Source organism: Cyprinus carpio, chromosome B18 (assembly GCF_018340385.1).
Source record: "Cyprinus carpio isolate SPL01 chromosome B18, ASM1834038v1, whole genome shotgun sequence".
Classification (NCBI taxonomy): Eukaryota; Metazoa; Chordata; class Actinopteri; order Cypriniformes; family Cyprinidae; genus Cyprinus; species Cyprinus carpio.
In genome coordinates this window covers 15710246-15730100 of record NC_056614.1, presented here as the reverse complement: position 1 = coordinate 15730100, position 19855 = coordinate 15710246, and the positions used below count along the sequence as shown (strand labels likewise).

Below are 19855 nucleotides of genomic sequence, written 5' to 3'. Positions count from 1 at the left end.
GTGCAAAAACACTGATGCGCTGCATCGCTGCAAAATACTGTTTGATGTTCCAACAACACCCATTACTGACCTCAGCAATACCCAAACACTCACCCTTCACAGGCCAGCACACGCTCTTTGGAGGTTGTACTCGTCAGTACAAATAATGCTTGAAATCACAACAGCAAGATTTGAGATTATCTTGTGTAGCTGAGATTCCATGATTCAGATTGGTTTATGTTTACATTTCTATGCTTTGATGTTAGTTTGTTCGTTTCTACGAGTGCTTGCCTTTTGAATATCTTTGAGATAAAACTAAAAGTGAAACTGAAAATATTAAAGTAATTAAAAAAAAAACTGCTTTCTATTTTAATACAGTATATGTGTTTTTTTTTTTTTATTGGCATAGCTGCATTTTCAGCATCATCACTCCAGTCTTCTGGGTCACATGATCCTACAGAAATCATTCTTATATGATGATTTGGTGCTCAAGAAATATTATCAATGTTAAAAGCAGTTGTGCCGTTTAATATATTTGTGGAAACCATGATGAAATTTTTTTTTCAGGTTTCTTTAATGAACAGAACAGAATTTATTTGAAGTAGAAAATATTTGTAGCAATATAACAGTTATTACTGGCACTTTTGATACATTTTATGCATCCACGCTGAACAAAATTACTACAAACATTTGACCGGTAGTATGTAATAAAATGTTAGTTGATAAAAACTAATAAAAGAAGGAAAATACAAACGAAGCAAAAGTCATGATACAGTATGTTTAGGTTGTTTTTACTGTTGTTATGCAGTTGCTAAGGTTGCATTCTAGATGTTGCCTGGGTGTTGCTATACTGTTGTTAAGGTGTTCTAGTTGCTAGGTGGTTGCTGTTGTGTTTTGTGGCTGTTGACTGGCCTACCTTAAAGTCTGTATGTTATAGCCCCATTCATGACCCGGGTCTCTACTGGCAGGTGAAAGTGGTCAGATCACTTAGATAAATAGTATTACACTTCTGCTAAACAAGCCAAATGATTTGAGTAATCATTCATGTCTGTAGTACAAAGATGTGTACCAAAGTATAATACTTGTTAAGTACGAACAATAGCGAATCTTGCTTTAGCAGGTTAGCAGTTTCACTCCTTAAAATTGTGTAACATTCAAATGTGTTTGACACACTAAAGGGAGCAGAACGCTGCGTGTGAAGGCTGGCCTGTCACACACATGTACCCACACACTCGGAGATAAAAGATGCAGATGGTTAATCATCTCATTTTATGCATCTCATTAGGTGACATGCTGGGTCCCCTCACAGAGCTCGCAGTGCCGAGCGGTGTCGGCTCCAGCCCTGTGGGTAAGTCCTCTGGAGTGACTGCATCAGCTCCTGTGTCAATAGATGTTTCTCTTCACAGGGGTTTCTAAATCCGCTTCCTGTTTTTATGATTGATATCGTTGATTTGTAATAGGGGATATAATTTTCAGGACATATGTCATCCTCTTTCTTCGTCCTAATGGAGCAGGCACCATCTTTACCGCACGCGACCAGATAAGCGGGTCTCCCTAAATCACTTCTCTTCTGCTTAGAGTATAACTGGCGTGTTACAGTAGAGCACACCACCCCCTCTTCTCTCTGGATATTTGGAAATCTAGGCCAAACCGTTATGAGCCAGTGATGGATGTTGAAGTGACTCTGCCCTTTATGAGGACATCAGAAGGATATTATCAAGGGTTTTTCTATGGCTTCTCATGAAAAAAAAACAACAAAAAAAATTGCATATTACAATTATCATTCAAAGAAAACCTCAGAGGTTGTGTGTCACAGGCCTCTGAGCCGCATTTTCCACCCAGATAGAAGAGCATTAAGTTGTGCCAGAGCTGACTTGTGGGTTCGGGCGTTTGATAGAGCGGGTGTAAACAGTCATGTGATGACGGGAAATGGCGGCAGCTGCAAGCGTCTCTGCCCCGCTGCTGGTGTGTACACACACTGTCAAGTCACCAAGGACGCACAAAAGGTCATGTGTCCAACTGTTCCTCCCTGACAGTTACAAATACAAGGGTTGCCTCCGTACTCTAGTGGACCGCTCTGTCTATGTCAGCGATAGACTAGGGCTACTTTTTCAACATTACAAAGCACCCAAGCACAAGAGCGTGACTGCTGGAACAACAGGCGGTGAGATTCATGCTCTCTCACACGATCTTGAAGATTCCTCCTGCCCTAATTTGCTGCTTTTTTTTCTGGAAAAATTATCCCTACAGAAGTCAAGCAGGAACATCAGACGTAGTGCAGGTGCAGATTCGATGCAGCGCAGCAAGAAGTTCCGTTTCGTCTGTGTCTGTGCATGAAACGGTTAACTGTGTTTCAGCAGCTGATTCAGACAGGCAGGTAAATAAACTCAGCATTTCCTTTAAGGCCTCGGCTCCCTGTCTCCATCCCTCCCGGCCCCCTCGAGTTTCCTTCCCCCTATTGACAGGTGCATCTGTTTTCCTGGTACTGTAGCAGTCCTTATACGGCTGGCGTAAGCCTGCTAAATGCCTGACCCAGCAGAACCCTGCAAGCATTCGGACCATGACATCCCTCTAAGACTGTTGTGCACAATGACCAGGCAACCTGTCATAAGCATTCTGTGGCGATGAGAGGCAGGGACAGGTGGTATTTAACCATCTTTTTGCCAACTACACTCACACACTCTCTCACACACACACACACACCCACACACACACACAGACACAGATATGCACTTACTGAGTGCTAAATGTCCGAGACTCACTTGATTGAATGTACACAGTGGGAGATAATATTGGCTTTTGAGTCTCCTATGAGGTCCTGTACAGTATAACACTCAGAGCTTTTTGGTAATGAATACCTCAGAGTACTTTTTCAGTAACATAGAGGAGAATTCATTGCTATTATGCGCCCGATGCATCGCATCAGTCTTTTAATAATTGTCAGACATTTATGAGCCAGTCCCCACTAGCATAGTCCCTTTGCGACAGTAGCGTATCTCTGTAGAATCAATATTTAGAGATTTGAAACAAGGATGTTGCTAGATATAAATGAGACCCACGGGGTTAGCCTATTAGTGCTATATCATAATGTAAAAATATCTACACCATTTAAATTGGAATTCAATATTTTAAAGGAATGTTAACTTGGCTATTAATGCTGGCGTCAAGGTTTGGTAAAAAGACATAAGCAAAAACATTTAATGAAATGTATTATGAAATAATTAAACACTGCATTATATAATAAATAAGAGAATTAGGAAAATTATTTATATAAATAAAAATGCTAAGTGGTAAAAAATACATAAATACAATTAGTATAAAATTCCTCTGGCAAGTCATCAGTGTCCACAGCTCTTTAGTTCGCTAGAGAAAATAAGTCTAGAGAAGAGCATTTTACGAAATATTAGACTATATACTCATTATAGTTTTCTTTACCTCTACCTGATGTCCTCATTATTTAATGTATGTTTAAATAATTCTGTTTTGAAACAAATTATGACAGCCACTGTCTAAATTAAATTTCAACAACAAATGTTTGTTATTTGTTATAGTTATAATATATAAAATGTTGATTATTATATTTAAAAACAATAGTAATGAAATATATATTTTGTTTTACTAATTGTTAATAGTATTACTTTATAGTAATGCAAAAGGGCTCCCTTTAGTTTAGAGTGTAAGCTGTGGTAGATTTATTTTTAATAAATGTTAGTTGAAATTTAATTTATTTAAAAATAAAGAGCAATTTGTTCAATAAACCACTGTTTAATAAAAAAAGCAATATATATATATATATATATATATATATATATATATATATATATATATATATATATATACGGTGCCAATACAACCCCCACTTTTAACTTCAAGTGGGTGCAAAGACTTTTCCCATAGGCAGACAGTTAGCAGCAGAAGTGAGAGGGAGAAGCGAAATATAGCTCAGAGAGAGCGAGCACAGTCCCGTGAAACTGTCGCAGATGAGTGGTAGAGAAATGGAGTGTGTGAATCTATGCAGGGACGGCACCCTGTGCTGCCCACGGGAACGCTGCTGTCTTTGCCGTCATCTCGAATGCATGAAACCACAGCTAGTTTTGACTCTAGTTCGATAAATGTTAAGAATGTTTAGGCCTGTCATTGATTAATATACTTTTGGTGTAGTTTGTTTATTAATTACCCATAATTAAAGTAACTGAAGTTAGTGTATTTTTCATTTAGGAAAGATTTGGGGCTATGGCCCAGCCCAGAGTGTCTGAGGGGATTTAAGGTACTGGGCGTACAGTGCTTAGCTGACAGTAGCATTATGGGGTGTGGCGAGGAGCGTGTGCCCAGAGGTCTTAGGCCTTTGGCTCTGTGGTCACATAGCGCAGCCTTTGGATCTCCGATCACATAGCGCAGCTGTTGTTTGTTCCAAACAGCCTGGACCATCGTGGCTGCCTTGGAGAGGAACCACTTCAGTGCTCCTGTCAGATGGCCATTCCTTGCATACTTCTGATTTTTCACAAGCAGAAGGCACTGGGGGAGAAGGGACATCTCAGAGCAGAGCCTGCAGGAATGCGGATCACAGCACTCTTCTTCTGCTCTCTCCGCTGTGTAGAGCGACCTCATATTGCCTGAATGAGTTCAGTGCAATGCTCTGATCACCAGTTAAGCCAAAGGAATGGTGAAGAGGATCCAAGTGTTAATCCAAGCACATACACCGGCTCTCCTCTTCGGTGAAAGAAAGCTTTTTCATCATGTTGACATGCCCAGCTGGGGTGCAAATGAATCTTTTTGTTCGTGAAATATCAGGCTCGTGTTGTAGTACAATTCTTTCTCTTTTGAAGCGATTCGGTGTTACCTAACTATGTACAGTTGCTGGAGGTCAGAATGAATCATCAGCTCTGAGAAACAAAATGGCTTAGTTTTCTCTCAGAGTTCTCTGATATGGAAGCTCAGCACGGTTCCAGCAGAATGTTTGGTTTCGGATCATTTTAGTTTCAGATTTTATTTTGTTGTTGACTTTTGCAGGGAACAGAAGGCCTAGTTTCTCTCAAATTACCCAGATGCATTGTTGACTAACAAATCATTGGCACGTTTTTTTTTTTTTTTTTTTTTGATGCAAAAGAGAAGAATATCTCTTCCCACATGGCAAATTTTTCAAATTGATCTAGACCCGGACTTAAGCAGTGGTTACACAAAATGTAATGTAATGTAATGTAATTTTATTTTATTTTATTTTATTTTATTTTATTTTATTTTATTTTATTTTATTTTATTTTATTTTATTTTATTTTATTACATATTTTTATATTTGTGTATATATTTATATTATTACATTTTATATAATATGCATTATAAATAAATTTATATAAATAGTTTTTATTATTATTGATATAATTTTTCTTATTATCATTTAAACTATTTTTAATTCATCTAAAAAGTATAAGTGTAGTTTAATCAGATTGGAAAATGTCATAACAGTACATAGTAAGCCTGCATACAGTAGGGCAAACTCATCAACAACATTTTTTGTCTGTTGTCCCAGCATACTTTAACATCTGTCCTGGTTCCTTAGACAGGTTCTGGAGTTCTGTGTGATGTTTATTTGTGTGTGTGTAAATGCAGAATGGAGACAGCCCAGCACAAAACCACTTATGGCTCAAGAGCCCACAACTCCAGAAGGTGAACTAGTCCTCGATGCTTTGTGCTCAATCTCTTTTGATCCAAGAGATCTTTCGATCTTCTCCATCTTAACAGCACCACTTCTAAGTTCTGTGTAAGGGTTTGTGCTTCAGAATTGGATAATCACGAATACGTAAGATGTTAAGACCTTGTGTTTTCTCATAATGCTTGAGTGTTAAGTATTAAAGAGCTAAATTGCCATATATTCAGTATGTTGAAGCAGCAAAGGTGCTGGGTTGGCAGCCTAATTTAATTCAAAGTGAAACGATGTGAAGTCTTGTAAAGTTAAATGTGCTTTCGTCATGGGATCACAGAGGTGTGGCTGATACACTAGAAGAGCAGATCCCACACATTCAATTAGTGCATTGCAATAAATTTGGCACTACGACTTGATGTGTTAAAGACACCTTATTCAAGCTGACAAGAGCAAGCTCTCAGTTTTGCAGATTATGCCAAAGTGCACAATGCGTGATCGTGCACAAAAAGGAAGTGATGCAAACATAATGGTTCCAGAAATACATCATTTGTGTTCTGATGAGCACCAATTAGCAATCTGATGAGCCGATCTTTGAGGCCATCTCGAATTCAGTTTTGAGTAGCATGCACAGATGTGCTTTTTGGCCGTTCAAGACCTTCTCTGTTAAAAAACGAGGGTGTGTTTGGAGTTTATGTCCATTATGCAATGTGCCTAGAAGCTGCACAGCATCCTTCATTAATACTAAAGAATTATAAGCTGTTGAGGAGCAATTTAAGGCCCTTTTTTGTGTCAAAAGAATGTTTCTCAAAAGAGCTTTTTTATGCCAGTTACTTAAACATGTCTTGAGGTCCACATCATCCTGATCCAGTGCTCTCAGTGTTTTTTTTTTATTTGTTTAGATTCCTCATGGAGGTATTACAAATTATATTTATTTTTTGTACAAAAGGGCTCTCCAAGTAAAATATGTTTTTTTTTTTTTTTTTTTTTTTGGCACCAACAGTTTGAACTCTTTTCCCAGCTCACATTGTTCCTGTGCAAGATTTCCAGAGCCAAAACAATATGGTTGCACCCGTTAAAGAGGTACTGTTCAGCCTCATTAATTAAGACTATAATTAGAATTTGGACTCCATTCCTCTTAATCTATTAGGGAGGCGAAACTTTGATTCTGAAATCCATTAGTCTTTTCTCATTCATGCCTACTCTGCCCCTTTGAAGACACTACGTTGCTCAAGGTAATGATGACTTATAAATGGTTAGGACTTATCTGGTGCTTTATATCAAAACAGCCTTGCTTTGAAATGAAACAAATGATTTGTTTTGTAAAAGCGGGTCATTATGTAACCATGCTCTCATAGGATCATGCATTACTCAGAGCTGAGCGAGAGATTTATTTTTTGAGCAGCATTGTTTAAGACAGAGAAGTAATAATGCATCACTCTTTTGTCTTTGGTGTTCATTTAGGAATTGTGACACTGGGTTCACTCTATTCGGTATGAGAGGATTCAATGTGTGACTTACATAGAGCGAAGGGGTGGTGACGCTGGTTACAGCTCAGAATCAGAGCAGCTTATGTCTCAGTAGGGCCTCAGTCACACATTCCGCCTTTTTGAGAACAGGCGCCTTTTTCAGAAATCGGGAGCATTTCAACGTAATGATATCATCCTCCCTCCTTTTGATCATTATCAGAGTAATGCACTGCCGCTGTGCTTTTTTACAGTAATTACAAGATATTTTCCTCCCTCTCACTACAGGTTCACACACTCCAGTGCTCATAGTATTCCTCTTATATTTCCTGTCAACTGAATGAACTTTTACAGTACCAGCCAAAAATAAAGACACCTGCTTGTTCTGCATTTAGTCATCAAAGTATTACATAGGCATCAAAGTATATGCGTTTCTTTTTATATACAGAATGTATGAGTTCTAAGATTATATAATATAGTTGTTAATGTGTTATATATTACAAATGTAAATATAATTGGAATTTATAACTTAAATAACTTTTAATTTGCAGATTACATAATGAACATCAAATTATGCAGTTCAATTATTTATCATGGTAAATATATCTGTAAGTGCATTGAGCATAAATGTTTCTAATCTGCCTTATGTATGCATTATATATTTCTACTTCTAATTATGTTGGATTATTCCTAATTTTCTGTGTCAATTTAAATAAAATCATCTGCAAAATGAATAGGCATAATGTTAATGTTCTACTTGCCAAGTTTTGTGAAGGATATTTATTATTCTCAGACAACTGACGAAACATCTGATGTAGTCCTCAAGTTTTTAATTACAGCCCACAAAAAGTTTGCTTTTGTTTGTTGATCCGAGTTCGATGGGTGATATTCGCCGAGTTTGAGAAGCTAGAACACACAAAACTGCATAAAGATTTAGCTTTAACTGATATTCACTTGCAATCTGGTACTTTTCTTGATTGTTTCCTGTCTGTTTTTGAGTATTTCTCTCTATAGATATAGCCCAGAAATAAAACGCATATATTAAAAATTGAGCTGTGAGAATTACGTGTACGTGTCGCTCTCAGAGAGACACAGTAAGTGCATGTCTCTGCTCTCTGTCTCTCTGATGATGGCCTTCTCTCTCGCTGTCCCACAGCAAGCCCTCACAGGAAATGAGCATTGGGTGGGGGGCAGAAAAAGCCCCATGACTAACATTTAATCAAGCTGCTGTTATGGAGAAAAACACGCAGAAATGACATTGCACTTTGCTGTATGCGAAGTTCCAAGCAAATGGAAATTAAATGGACCTTTTTTTAAGACCAAAAGGCATCACACTTGTTTGCCTGATGGCTGTTGTTGAGTTACTCAGCATTTTTCATACTGACGAGAGAAAACATCGAAACAGAGACCTTGGGGTGATTGTGCTTTTGGGTTTGAACGTCGGCCAATTGTAATTCCTGTGTTTGTCTTTGGAGGTTACACATTGTGTGGGTAAATGACCCATGATTGTTAGGGAATATTTCAGATGGTTGTGTGAAGGAACTTGCTAACAATGCGGGCAAGCAGATGGTAGAAAGACATCTTTGTAAAGCTCTGACGTTCACATGAAACCAGAAACCCGCAATATATATAGTATACTGGTGTGAGGTCATTCAGGTGCGGACTTGATGGATTAGCCTGTTCGTTCTCGTGTGATGACATCATTCGCTCACAATCTATACAGTATTTGTTGTTGATGTTCTGCAGACTGATGTTGGGTTCCTCTCATTGTGCTTTTTTGGGTCATTACAGCATGTGCTAACATTTAAACGTCCCCCCTTTGTGCTAGATTCAGCAGGAGAAAGTTCCCAATAAAAGTAGCTGTAGTTCGAAGTAGGAATGGCAAAGTACAGATGTAAACATACCATTGACACCCTACCAAAGTTTTTAGATTTCTTCTCCAAAATGGCACTTTAATTGCCTTTGATAGCAGTGAATGGCTGCACTCAGTTGTAATGACTTTAGCCATTCCTTCTTAAAGAGCTCAAGTCACACTACATTTGTTAAACTGAATTGCTTTCCTCATCCTGGGACACACAAAGACAGCTTTGACGCCATTGTACACCAACAGAACCAAAGGCTCATCAATTTCAAAATTTATGTTTTATTTTCGTAAATGTGCGGGATAATTAGCAGAGTCTTATTAGAACTTTCCCAGAGGGTCGGGAACACTTAACGTTGCGTGCTATGAGATGATACGACTGCAGCTGGGAAATGGCATGCCGTCCAATCGACTGATGGCTGTTGGGGATTGGTCGATTAGAGCACAATCCCATGATGCTTTCCGCCCGTATGTGTCTCAGCAGGAAACGGCTTCGTTAACCCGAGGGGCTCGCCGGGGCTTCTGGGTACACCCAGCGGGAACGGGCTTGGTAAAGTCATGCCTGCGAAGTCACCGCCGCCACCGGGGGGCAACATGGGCATCGGTAGCCGCAAGCCAGACTTGAGAGTCGTCATCCCCCCATCCAGCAAGGGCATGATGCCACCCCTGGTGAGTATAAAAGAATTGATTCTACATCTACACACACACAGGTTGAGCGAAATTATGGTCTTTACATCAGATCAGTGAAATTACACTAAAATAGTTTCAGTGAAACAACAAGCAGAGCAGTCAGGAATCCAGGTACCCTCACTCCTTCTATTATTCATTTAGAAATTAGAGGGCCTCTCAAATGATTATAATTAAGGTGCAGAGAGCTCTGGCCACATTCAGCACCTGAGGCTACACCCGGCTGTCAGCATCATTAATCACTCAGATATAAAATGGGAATAAGAAAAAAAGATGATGATTATTATTATTGTTTAAATATGGTCAATAATTGGTTAGTTTCAACTGTAGAAGCCACTCAGGATTCTTCCGCAGCACTGCATGTGTACAGAATCTTGTTTGGTAAATAACACTGAGGTAATGCAGGGCTCTCTCAGCTCAGCGTAAATATACATATGCATGCGAGTGTATGGAATAGCACGCCAGCATCTGGAAGTGGTACAGTTTCTTACCCGCCATGAATCAAAACAAATCCCACATGCCAAGCTTGTGGCATCTGAAGTCATCAGTAGTAAGAAGCCCAGAGGATTATTCATTTGTGTATATTTTTGCGTATATGGCGAGTGTCCTTTCGTGTGTGTGTGTGTGTGTGTGAGAATGAACTGCCTCAGACAGACTAAGGCAGGGCCTGTGAGTGTGCCTGCAGACAGGCTGTCATTAGAACATAATGGTATTAAATTAATCACATCACAGTGTGACAGAGTGGGGATGAAGGCTTAATCAGAAGCCCAGAGTGTGAGCCAGATAATATCTTGTCGCCCTTGTCGTGTCTCCCCACTGTTATTGATTGAGTGCTGGTATTAAGACAGCACTGGCCCCGCACTACTGAGGAGAAAGCTCAACGTCCTCGATACAGTACAACTCCACTCTGTCAGCTGGCTTCAAACACATAGATATATGCACATGATAAGTGACGAAAATGAAAAATTCTCATTTGGGCCAAAAGTATTGCACAGAACTTTCAAGTACTGAATGAGAATATACAATACATAGAGAAAAACCGTGGATTACAGTGTTGACTAGCTCATTGCACTTAAAAAGTAAGAGATATGATCTTGTTGGCAGTTTATTGTTTGTTTTTCCTCTATTGTCTGTTATCACCAATCTGTTCTATTTTTAATGGTTATTACTTCCTGGATTTAATTTCGTTTCATACTTTATTGAATGCAATTGTTAAGTTTTATGTTTTGTTTAATTTAATATGCATAATTGCAAAGGGTTTTATTTTCTGAAATGAAAATAAATAAAACACTAGAATATACATAGAGAAAGAGAACAGGAAAAAAGTATAGTTTTGCAATTTGGAGTAACATTACTATTGCCTGGAAAAATAGTAGTATTTGTTTAAATATATACAGTGAAAAGTCTTAGGCCACTAGTATTTTCACCAACAAAAATGGTTTTAAGTCAGTTATTTCTGTTTTGCTGTAGTGTGTCAGTAGGAAATATCAGTTTACATTTCCAAACATTCATTTTGCTATTAATTGTAATTATGCAGTGAGATTTTTTTGCATTAGTAGTCTGATAACAGCCAGTGCTCCACACAGAGATCTGATCTCATCATCATCATCAAGACTTTTGCACAGTACTGTATATTAAGAATTCTATATTTAAATAATAATAAAATATATAATAAAAATAATTTAAAAAATCTAGATAAATCTTAAAATGTATTATTAAATTACAAAGTCCAAATTCATATATATATGTTCATTTATTCTTATATTCTCATGAGTATCAGCTACATTTTCTACCTCTCATTTAGCTTAGTGTTTATTATTCTCCTCTTGTAAATAATCAATTAAGGCAAATAATCAATTAAGGCCAATGGATGCAAAATGATTGATGGAGCTATTGGACACACAAGCTCATGTATGTATTAGTGTCTGAGGTAAAAGGTTAAGAACATCCTAGCTGTGAGGTCAAGCTCCTCAATGATTTTCTTTTCCTTCTAAGGACTCAAACAAACAAACAAACAAACAAACAAACAAAGAAACAAAAAAACTATTATTTCCTCTTACTCCACTATTACTCTCCCTTTGTTTAGCATTTTACACTGGAAGTTGTCTTACATTTACCTAATTGTTGTGTCAGACAAACCACATGGCCATGAGGAATGAAAACACTGTGTATTTAGTGCCAACAAATTTGACTTTTCATTTAAATTTGACTCTGAATTTGAATTTCCAGTTTTATTGCAAGTAACCTGAGGCAACGTTCGGTTCACGCTTCAGTCTCTGAATTTGAATAAGTTAGTTTAAAGGCACGTCCTGGTGAGAATGGTGGGTTGACCCTGCTGAGCTTTAGGTGTGCCACCTGGCTCTATACTGACACCATCATCTGCTCTTTTTTGTTGGACAGTCGGAGGAGGAAGAGATGGAGCTGGTGGTGAGTTTCACAGAATGCCTTGGGAAGGCTGATAAGTTTTTTAAAATCACACTTCTTTAACGAGCAGAGCCACACTTAGTTTAGAGAAATGACTCCACTGCTTGCGATGAAAATCGACTAAACCAAACATGAACTGGATGAACTTATGAGTGTTATGCGGATGTCTGGTCTGCGTTGTGTGTGACTCACACTGCATGTTCTGAGCCTTTTTAAGGAAGTTTAAAAGACCCACAGTATGTCCAGAAATGTATGTGTATGTGTTTGTGCTAAAGGAAGAGTGTTGTGGGTGTATTCGAAGAAAGAAGAATGATGAATCCATAAAATCCCCAAAGATGCAATCATCAGTAATTATTTAGTATTCCCCTAAGATCTCACCAATAAACCTGGTATTAGTTTTAATATTGAAGCAACATAAAAGCGTGGATCAGTCAAAGCAGAATGTTAAGAAACACAATCCACATAAAACATGTTATTGCAGTCAACATATTTGAGCATTACCCAAATTCTTATTCTCTTGTGTTTCTTGTTTTTTGGCCTGGGCTATGATTGCTTTACTTATGATGATGTCGGTAAAATGGAGTCGAGTCCAAAATGATGTCATCAGTTGAGGAGAATGCCAAATGCTGTCAGAGAATATTTTCACTAGCAAGAGGAAACTAATGTGAATGCGTTCTACAATACTGAAACAAATCCAGGCTTAAATTAGTACTAATACAACTTTTCTGTAGAATCTGCATTACACTATTAATTATTTATTTTATAAAGTACTTTAAGTGAAGTAAAACCTCTCTAGTAATATTTTTAATAATTTAAATATTTTTTGAGACTGTACTGTACATAATGTTCCTCTCAAACTCAATGTATATTGAATATTCATCTACCTCAGCTAATGTAAAAGTGAGCAAAATTGCACTGAATTGAATATGCATCTCCAAGTTATTATATATATATATATATATTTTTTTTTTTTCCCCTCTCTGAGTTTGTGTGTTATTGAGTGTGTGTGCACTGCATGTACACACGTTTGGCATGGGGTGACTATGTAATTTCACTGCTTGCTGGATACTTCTTGGATGATACATTTTCGGATCTAGTAAATAAACTTAGATCTCTTTAATATCAGTTGTTTCTCCTAAACAGCAGTGACATTGAATAGAGAATTATTTAATATGTTTTTATGTTTACTGCCTCTTTTTTTTTTCTCCTGAGAAAAATACTAAATTTATCTGACATCTCCCCAGAGTTTCAGAAGAGACCACAACTGAGTCTCAAACTGCTCAGATTCAAATATGAACTCAAATATTTCTCAGCAAATTCTACCACATTTTCCTCATAATTGTCCCACAGCTTTGAATGAGCATGCTCTGAGCAATTTTTCCCATGGAAATTGTTCAGACAGGATAAAGTTACTGATCAGAACATTTTTGAGACTCTGGGAATAATCAGAAAGAGAGTTTTGTTTACTTGTGTATGAATGTGTTTGTGGATTTCCCAATATCCATGTGCTTAAGTCCGGTTAATGAATATGCCTTACCTTAAAAAAATTGCAGCGATATTGTAGACAGTTGTGCCACATTTATAAGTCATTCTGTAAAGTCTTATATTTTATATAATATTTTCTTACATTGTCCAGGGGCTTCTGAATTAAAGCTGTTTAACTGACAGCAACCTGCAAAACAATTTAATTTCTAACTAGAATGAATCTGCAGCGCCTCTTATTGGTGCAAAATGGTATTACCATATAATTTCCAACAAAATCACACTATTCTGATGACAGTGCTTCACATGGTTGGTTAGTGTGTGCATGTATGTCTATGATGGGATTTGTATCTCATTAAGTTTGTGTATTTGTCCCTTTGTACAGAACACCCAGAGGATAAGCATTTCCCAGTCGACCCAGCCACTGGCCACACCGGTGGTCTCTGTCACCACCCCGAGTCTGCCACCACAAGGCCTGGTCTACTCAGGCATGCCCACTGCCTACAACTCTGGTGAATATAAAAAGTCATTCTTTGCTTTGTAATGTATGCATTCATTCATGGTTTGATTTAATTTAATTCTTCTCTGAGTGGCTTAATAAACAAGAGTAAGACCCTACAATTAATGACATCATCCAGCTCCGAGCACAGTGCATAACACAAATATTAGAAGTACTTGTCTGTGTGAGTGCAGAGGTGTTTGAGTGACTCATAAACTCTGTTGTTGATTGTTGTTGTGTTTTTTTGCTCTAGAATACTCCCTGAGCAGTGCTGAGCTCTCCTCTCTGCAAGGCTTTGGCTCTCCAGGGCTCTCTATAGGCTCAATGTCGGCATGGCAACAGCATCAACTGGGCCAGGCAGCTCTCAGCTCGCTGGTGTGAGTAACATAGATGTGTGCAGAACACTTACTAATGTGCCCAGGCATGAGGTCAAATGCATTCTTAGTTGCCATATGTTTTCATTTTATTTTTTTCCCCCCTAGAAAGTGTAATGGAAGGATGGATTGATGTCCACGCCATATTACACTCTAAAAATAAAATAATATAAAATCATGTTTTGATTAAAACTGAAGTGTTTTTGATGTTGTAATATAAGAGACAAACCAGTAGCATGAGGTTAGGGTGGGACTATCTGTTTTGCCACTTATTAATAGCTTATGTCACTGTGCTTCTCAAGTAAATGTATCTTGTTTTAAAGATATTCAGTGAAGTTTTTTTTTTTTTTTTTTTCAGCATGGAACCCCAAAAATTAGACATTTCACCCTTTTTATGAAACTTATTTTACAATTTTTAATTTAGATTTTAACGATTAAAAAATGTAAAGAATATTTATGTCATAATAATATTTATACAGATTAAAAAAAAGATTTTAAAATTGTAATTAATTAATTAATTTAATGAATCTTATGTCCTAAAAAGTTAGTTTTTCTTTATTCATATGATTTAAATTTCTTTTTTTATATAGATAGGTAGGTAGATAGATAGATAGTGGTATAGAAGGATATGCATTTATATAACTACTGTATATGTCTGTGTAGTTTCTCTGTAATTGCAGAGTGCGTGACTCACAGACAGAAAAAACAGACTAAAAAAACAAAAATGTTATTTTTCCAGATCCTGTGAATGAAAGCTTTTATTTAAACGCAGTGGTTGTGCCATCAAAACATTAGTGAACTGTTTTCGTCACATTTTGCCAGGCATGCTCTAATTAGATACCACCCTCTAAAATGATTCAGGTGCTGTTATTGCTGCAAGCGCCACTGAGTAAACAGATGGAGGGTGGGATATTATTACTGGGCTATCTGGGTCTCTGTGTTAGCGTCACATGGTAGCTGCTGAGTTTAGGAATTTCTGCAGTCCACAGACATAGTTTTATGCACTAATTTTTCATTTTGTAATTTCCTCTCTTTGTTCAGAGGTGGCGGTCACTTACCTCAGGGCTCAAATCTCTCCATCAACACCAGCCAGAATGTCAACATTAAATCCGAGCCCATCTCTCCTCCACGCGAGCGCATCACCCCGTCCGGCTTCCCACCCCAGCAGCAGCAGCAACAGCAGCAGCCTCCCTCCGGCCGTCCCGACATGGGCCGCTCACCCGTCGACAGCCTCAGCTCCTCCTGCTCCTCCTATGATGGAAGCGACCGAGAGGATCACCGGCCCGATTTCCACTCCCCACTCGGCCTGGGTCGACCCCCAGCCGCCGGGGCCGAAGAGAGGGAGAGCCCCACGGTCAAGCGCATGCGCATGGACACCTGGGTGACATAAAGCTGTCCCGAGCCTGACAGCCAGTCAGTCACACGCAGGGCTGGGCAGGGGGAAAGGGAGAGAGGAGTGACAGCAGGGAGGGTCATTATTGTTATTATTCTATTGTTATAATTTAACGTCATTTCACTTTTTTTGTAAGTAGGTAGACGGGGAAAGAAATCGAAAATGTCCTGACATATCGAAATTAAGCAGATGAGTGGAGAGAGAGAGAGAGAGAGAGAGAGAGAATCTCAAGTCAAGCAGTCAGAATGAATGGTGTACTCAAACAAACAGGTGTTATCAGGTACTTGATGCAAATTGCATTACGCGAGAGTCCAATGTATGAAGAAAACCTTTTCAATTTTTGTCGTCACTGGTGCAGTTTGACACTCGTAGCTGTTTTCGCTGTTGATTTTGAAAACAATCAAAGAAAGTTTAGGGGCGGCTTTCTGTCCGAAGGCTTCTGCCTTCTGGGCTCATGTATTAAACAATCTGTATCTGCACTCGCCCTTATATGAAGTATGTCACTTACTAATTTATTTAAAGGTATTTGATTATAGATTCGGATCGGTTTTACGGGGGAAGGCTTGTATCTAAAATAAGATCACATTTCACCTCAGTTAAGACATTAAGTGAAAGAAATGAAAATGTCTCTAAATTAATATCAATATGAGTTTTCAATCCTTTTTAACAGCGTTTTTAACAAATGGGAAAAGAACAGGTAGCCCAGTTGATTTAAAGACGATAGCAAGTCATTGTACATTCATGCAGCTCCAACAACTCAATGGTAACGCAAGCCAAAGCCTCTATGTAATTTTGTCGTACTGTAGGTTGGGAATTTTCAGCATTTCTCTCTCGATGTTTGTTTCATATTAGTTCTGTCATGGTGTGCGTTGTTACAAACATTGGAAAACGATTAACATGCAAAGCAGATCTTGAAACGATATCTAAAGCCATGAACACTTGCTGTTCTGTTTGTAAATTAAAGATTTGAGCCAAACCTTTTTTTTCTTTTGTTATGTACATAGCAACTTTAATATATATCACTTTTGGTGTAAGTACGTATGTATTGTACCTTCACCAGATTCAAGAAAAAAGGTATATTTTTTGTGGATTACTGCCAAGTTTACAAGGCGAGATCCTTATTAAGTAGAGTATTCACTGGTTAATATTTACTATTTTGTTAACTATACTGTACTTTCTTCAAATCTGTCTATTATTGGTGATATTCAAAGTGTGTTTTTTTTTTTCCCAAGAAGGTCGTTTTTGGGTCGTTTACCCTTTAATGGTGGTGAATGTCTGTCCATAAGAAATTGTAACAACAGAGCTGTATGATTCAAGCTCAGCTGTCTTTATTTTGTTTTGTAAAATGATACTCGTCATGATAAGAAAAGAAAATATGGATGCATTTCTTACAACTGTTCTGTGAGGGATTAGCCTGCAGCTGCTGAATACACTGCCTACTTTAACCCATCACGGCTTAGATGCACTATTCATTGAGATCCAGTACAAGACACATTTCTCTTTATAGACATTCCCCCAAGTTTCTATAAAAAGCTCATGTTACTAAATTCATTTCAACCAAATCCCTCATATATTGTAAATACCATAACTTTAGGTAACCCTAATACACACATGCATACTATGTACAGAACACCTTTCCAGTTATTTTGTGAATTGGCTCATCTACAGATTTCCTAATGTAAAGGAGACACCTTAAGGAGGCATCAGTCGCAACGTTCTGTATTGCTGGACAAGAGGGGGCGCTGTAGCTCTCTCCGCCGTCGCGTTTTGCTCTCTGTGTGCATATCTCTTCACGTATGGCTGTTTGTTTGTGCAGCACAAATGTCTGGTAGCAATGACCTCCGACTTGCATCACACCTCACTGCCCCTCAGGTGGCAAAGCGTCAGGGGATTCAGCAGCTAAAGATGGAAATACTAGACAATGCAAACTGACTTGGACATGATCTCTCTAATGGATTGCACAAAAAAAGTTTGTATGTTCAAGTTTGCCATTGGACGCTTTCCTCTTTAGATTTGTTATGTATTGGGTCAGTGTGCACATACCTCCCTGCCCTCTTGAGCACCGCAGCAACTGGCAATAAGCTGATATTAATCTATGCAGTCCCCAACCCACACATAGCCAGGAACGCAAAGCATTTACATTAAAAGTGGAATTTTTAAAGGGATTGTTTACCCAAATACAAGAGTTCTGTCATTTACTCAAGTTGTTCAAAACCTGTATGAATAACTTTCTTCTGCTGAACACAAGAGACTTTTTGAAGAATGTTTGTTACCAAACAGTTGATGGTCACCATACTGTTTATTTTCCATGCTATGGAAGTCAGTGGGGACTGTCAACTGTTTAGTTACCCACAATCTGCAAAATATTTTAAGTTTAACAGAAGAAAGAATTTCATATGGGTTTGGAATACCTTGAGGGAGAGTAAATGATGACAGATTTTTCATTTTGGGCTGAACTATCCCTTTAATAATAATAATAAATTGAGAGTAAAAAAATTTAATCATGCATATTATACTATCACATGTTCATTAATTACACAATGTTGCCTAGTTCATGAATAAAGTGCTCTTTATAGAGCTGGTGAGAAAACGACTGTTAACCCTTTGTCCTTAAGTGCTTTAGTTCACCTAAAAATTAAAATTCTGTCATTATTTACTCAGTAGTTCCAAGCTTGTATGACTTTATTTAATTTTTTGGAACACAAAAGATGTTTTTACAATTATAGCTGATGTCCATAGCATTGATATTCACTGAATGAAACATTCATCACAACAAGATGACTGAATTCTCTTTTATTATTATTATTTTTTTTTTAGGTGAACTATCCTTCTATGGTTACGTACAAAGGCACACTGACTGAATATGAAATCCACAAGAGCCATGCAAACACTGCTTTAGGTATAGCTTTAGATTTAACCTCAGATGTGTACAAGCTTTGTTGTCTCAGCTGAATTGAAACGCCCATTAGAAAGTTTTCAGATGTCTCAAAATCACAATCACAATCAAAGCTTTTCAGGTTAGACAAGCAATAATGCCAGCCCAGTGTTATGAAAGCACTGCAGCCTAAACACATGCAGGATTTTCAAACTGCAATGAATGCACACACAAACACTCGACATTAGTGCTTGATTAGGAATCAGGGAGTTTCTCTGCTACATGCACAATTAGAGCCTTATTCCAAAGAGTTGCTGGTGTTCGGAATCAAATATGATATCACTCATCACATTTTGACTTCATCAAAACAAAATCACCCTCATGTTAGGGGTTCCTATAAATGCACGGGAGAAATACATAAGAGATCTGAAGAGAGGAGGCTGTTCCTTTGGTGCGGAGTGCTGTGTCACAAACTGTTGAATGTGAAAGGAAGGGATAAAGAGGAAACAACAATTGTTTGTTGCGTACTTTCTTCACTTTGCTGTGTAAGAGTACACTGCTTTGCTTTATGGCTTTTTCTAAATCAGAATTATGTATTTGGTAATTGTTTGTAGTTACTAGTTCACTTCAAGAAGCTGTTTGCGGTTTGGATGCTCAAACCGTTTGGCGGCACAAGCTGGACTTTGTTGCCATAACTGAAATAAGATGTTTCGAAAAGGAAAAAAAAAAAAAAAAAAAAAGAGTAAAACATGAGAGAGAACTTTAAGTTAATCTGCATTATATTTCCCTTGAATGTGTTGTTTTATCTTCATTATACAATAAATATTCTAGTGAACTTTCTATTGAATGACTAAGATATTATGCTAGAGATTGTTGTACAAATTTGTATTCTGCATTCACTAAAGTAAAGATATTGGCTTTTATTGTGTAACATAGGTTCTCTCGCTTATTCTGTGCAAACTGAAGTGAACAGTTCTCTGAATTTGAGTAGACTTTGTCCACATGTGAAGTCCCAAACATTAGAATCTGTCCGCTTTATTAAAAACCTCATTGTACCCTCAAATACTCACTCTATGTGCCTTCATACTGCATCTCTGAGAAACACACAGACGAATATAGATGTAAGTGTCATATATAGTGTTATATTTGCCCATGATCTAGTTTAGGAGTTTATAGA

General features: G+C 37.8%; 1 protein-coding gene across 19 annotated transcripts in view; it reads left to right on the top strand.

The window, feature by feature from the left end:
- LOC109108814 (myocyte-specific enhancer factor 2A-like) overlaps nt 1–19741 on the top strand; it is a 92915-nt gene extending 73174 nt beyond the window's left edge. For 11 of the 19 annotated variants that reach the window (XM_042743994.1, XM_042743989.1, XM_042743991.1 and 8 more), the window contains 5 exons: nt 9426–9613; nt 12029–12058; nt 13923–14049; nt 14290–14413; nt 15452–19741. In XM_042743994.1, the coding sequence (XP_042599928.1) occupies nt 9426–9613; nt 12029–12058; nt 13923–14049; nt 14290–14413; nt 15452–15800 (818 nt within the window). In that variant the 3' untranslated portion in view covers nt 15801–19741. The remainder of the gene's footprint in view (nt 1–9425; nt 9614–12028; nt 12059–13922; nt 14050–14289; nt 14414–15451) is intronic. The other 8 variants (XM_042743996.1, XM_042744004.1, XM_042744005.1 and 5 more) reach the window with 5 other exon arrangements.
- Nucleotides 19742–19855: the final 114 nt, after the last annotated feature.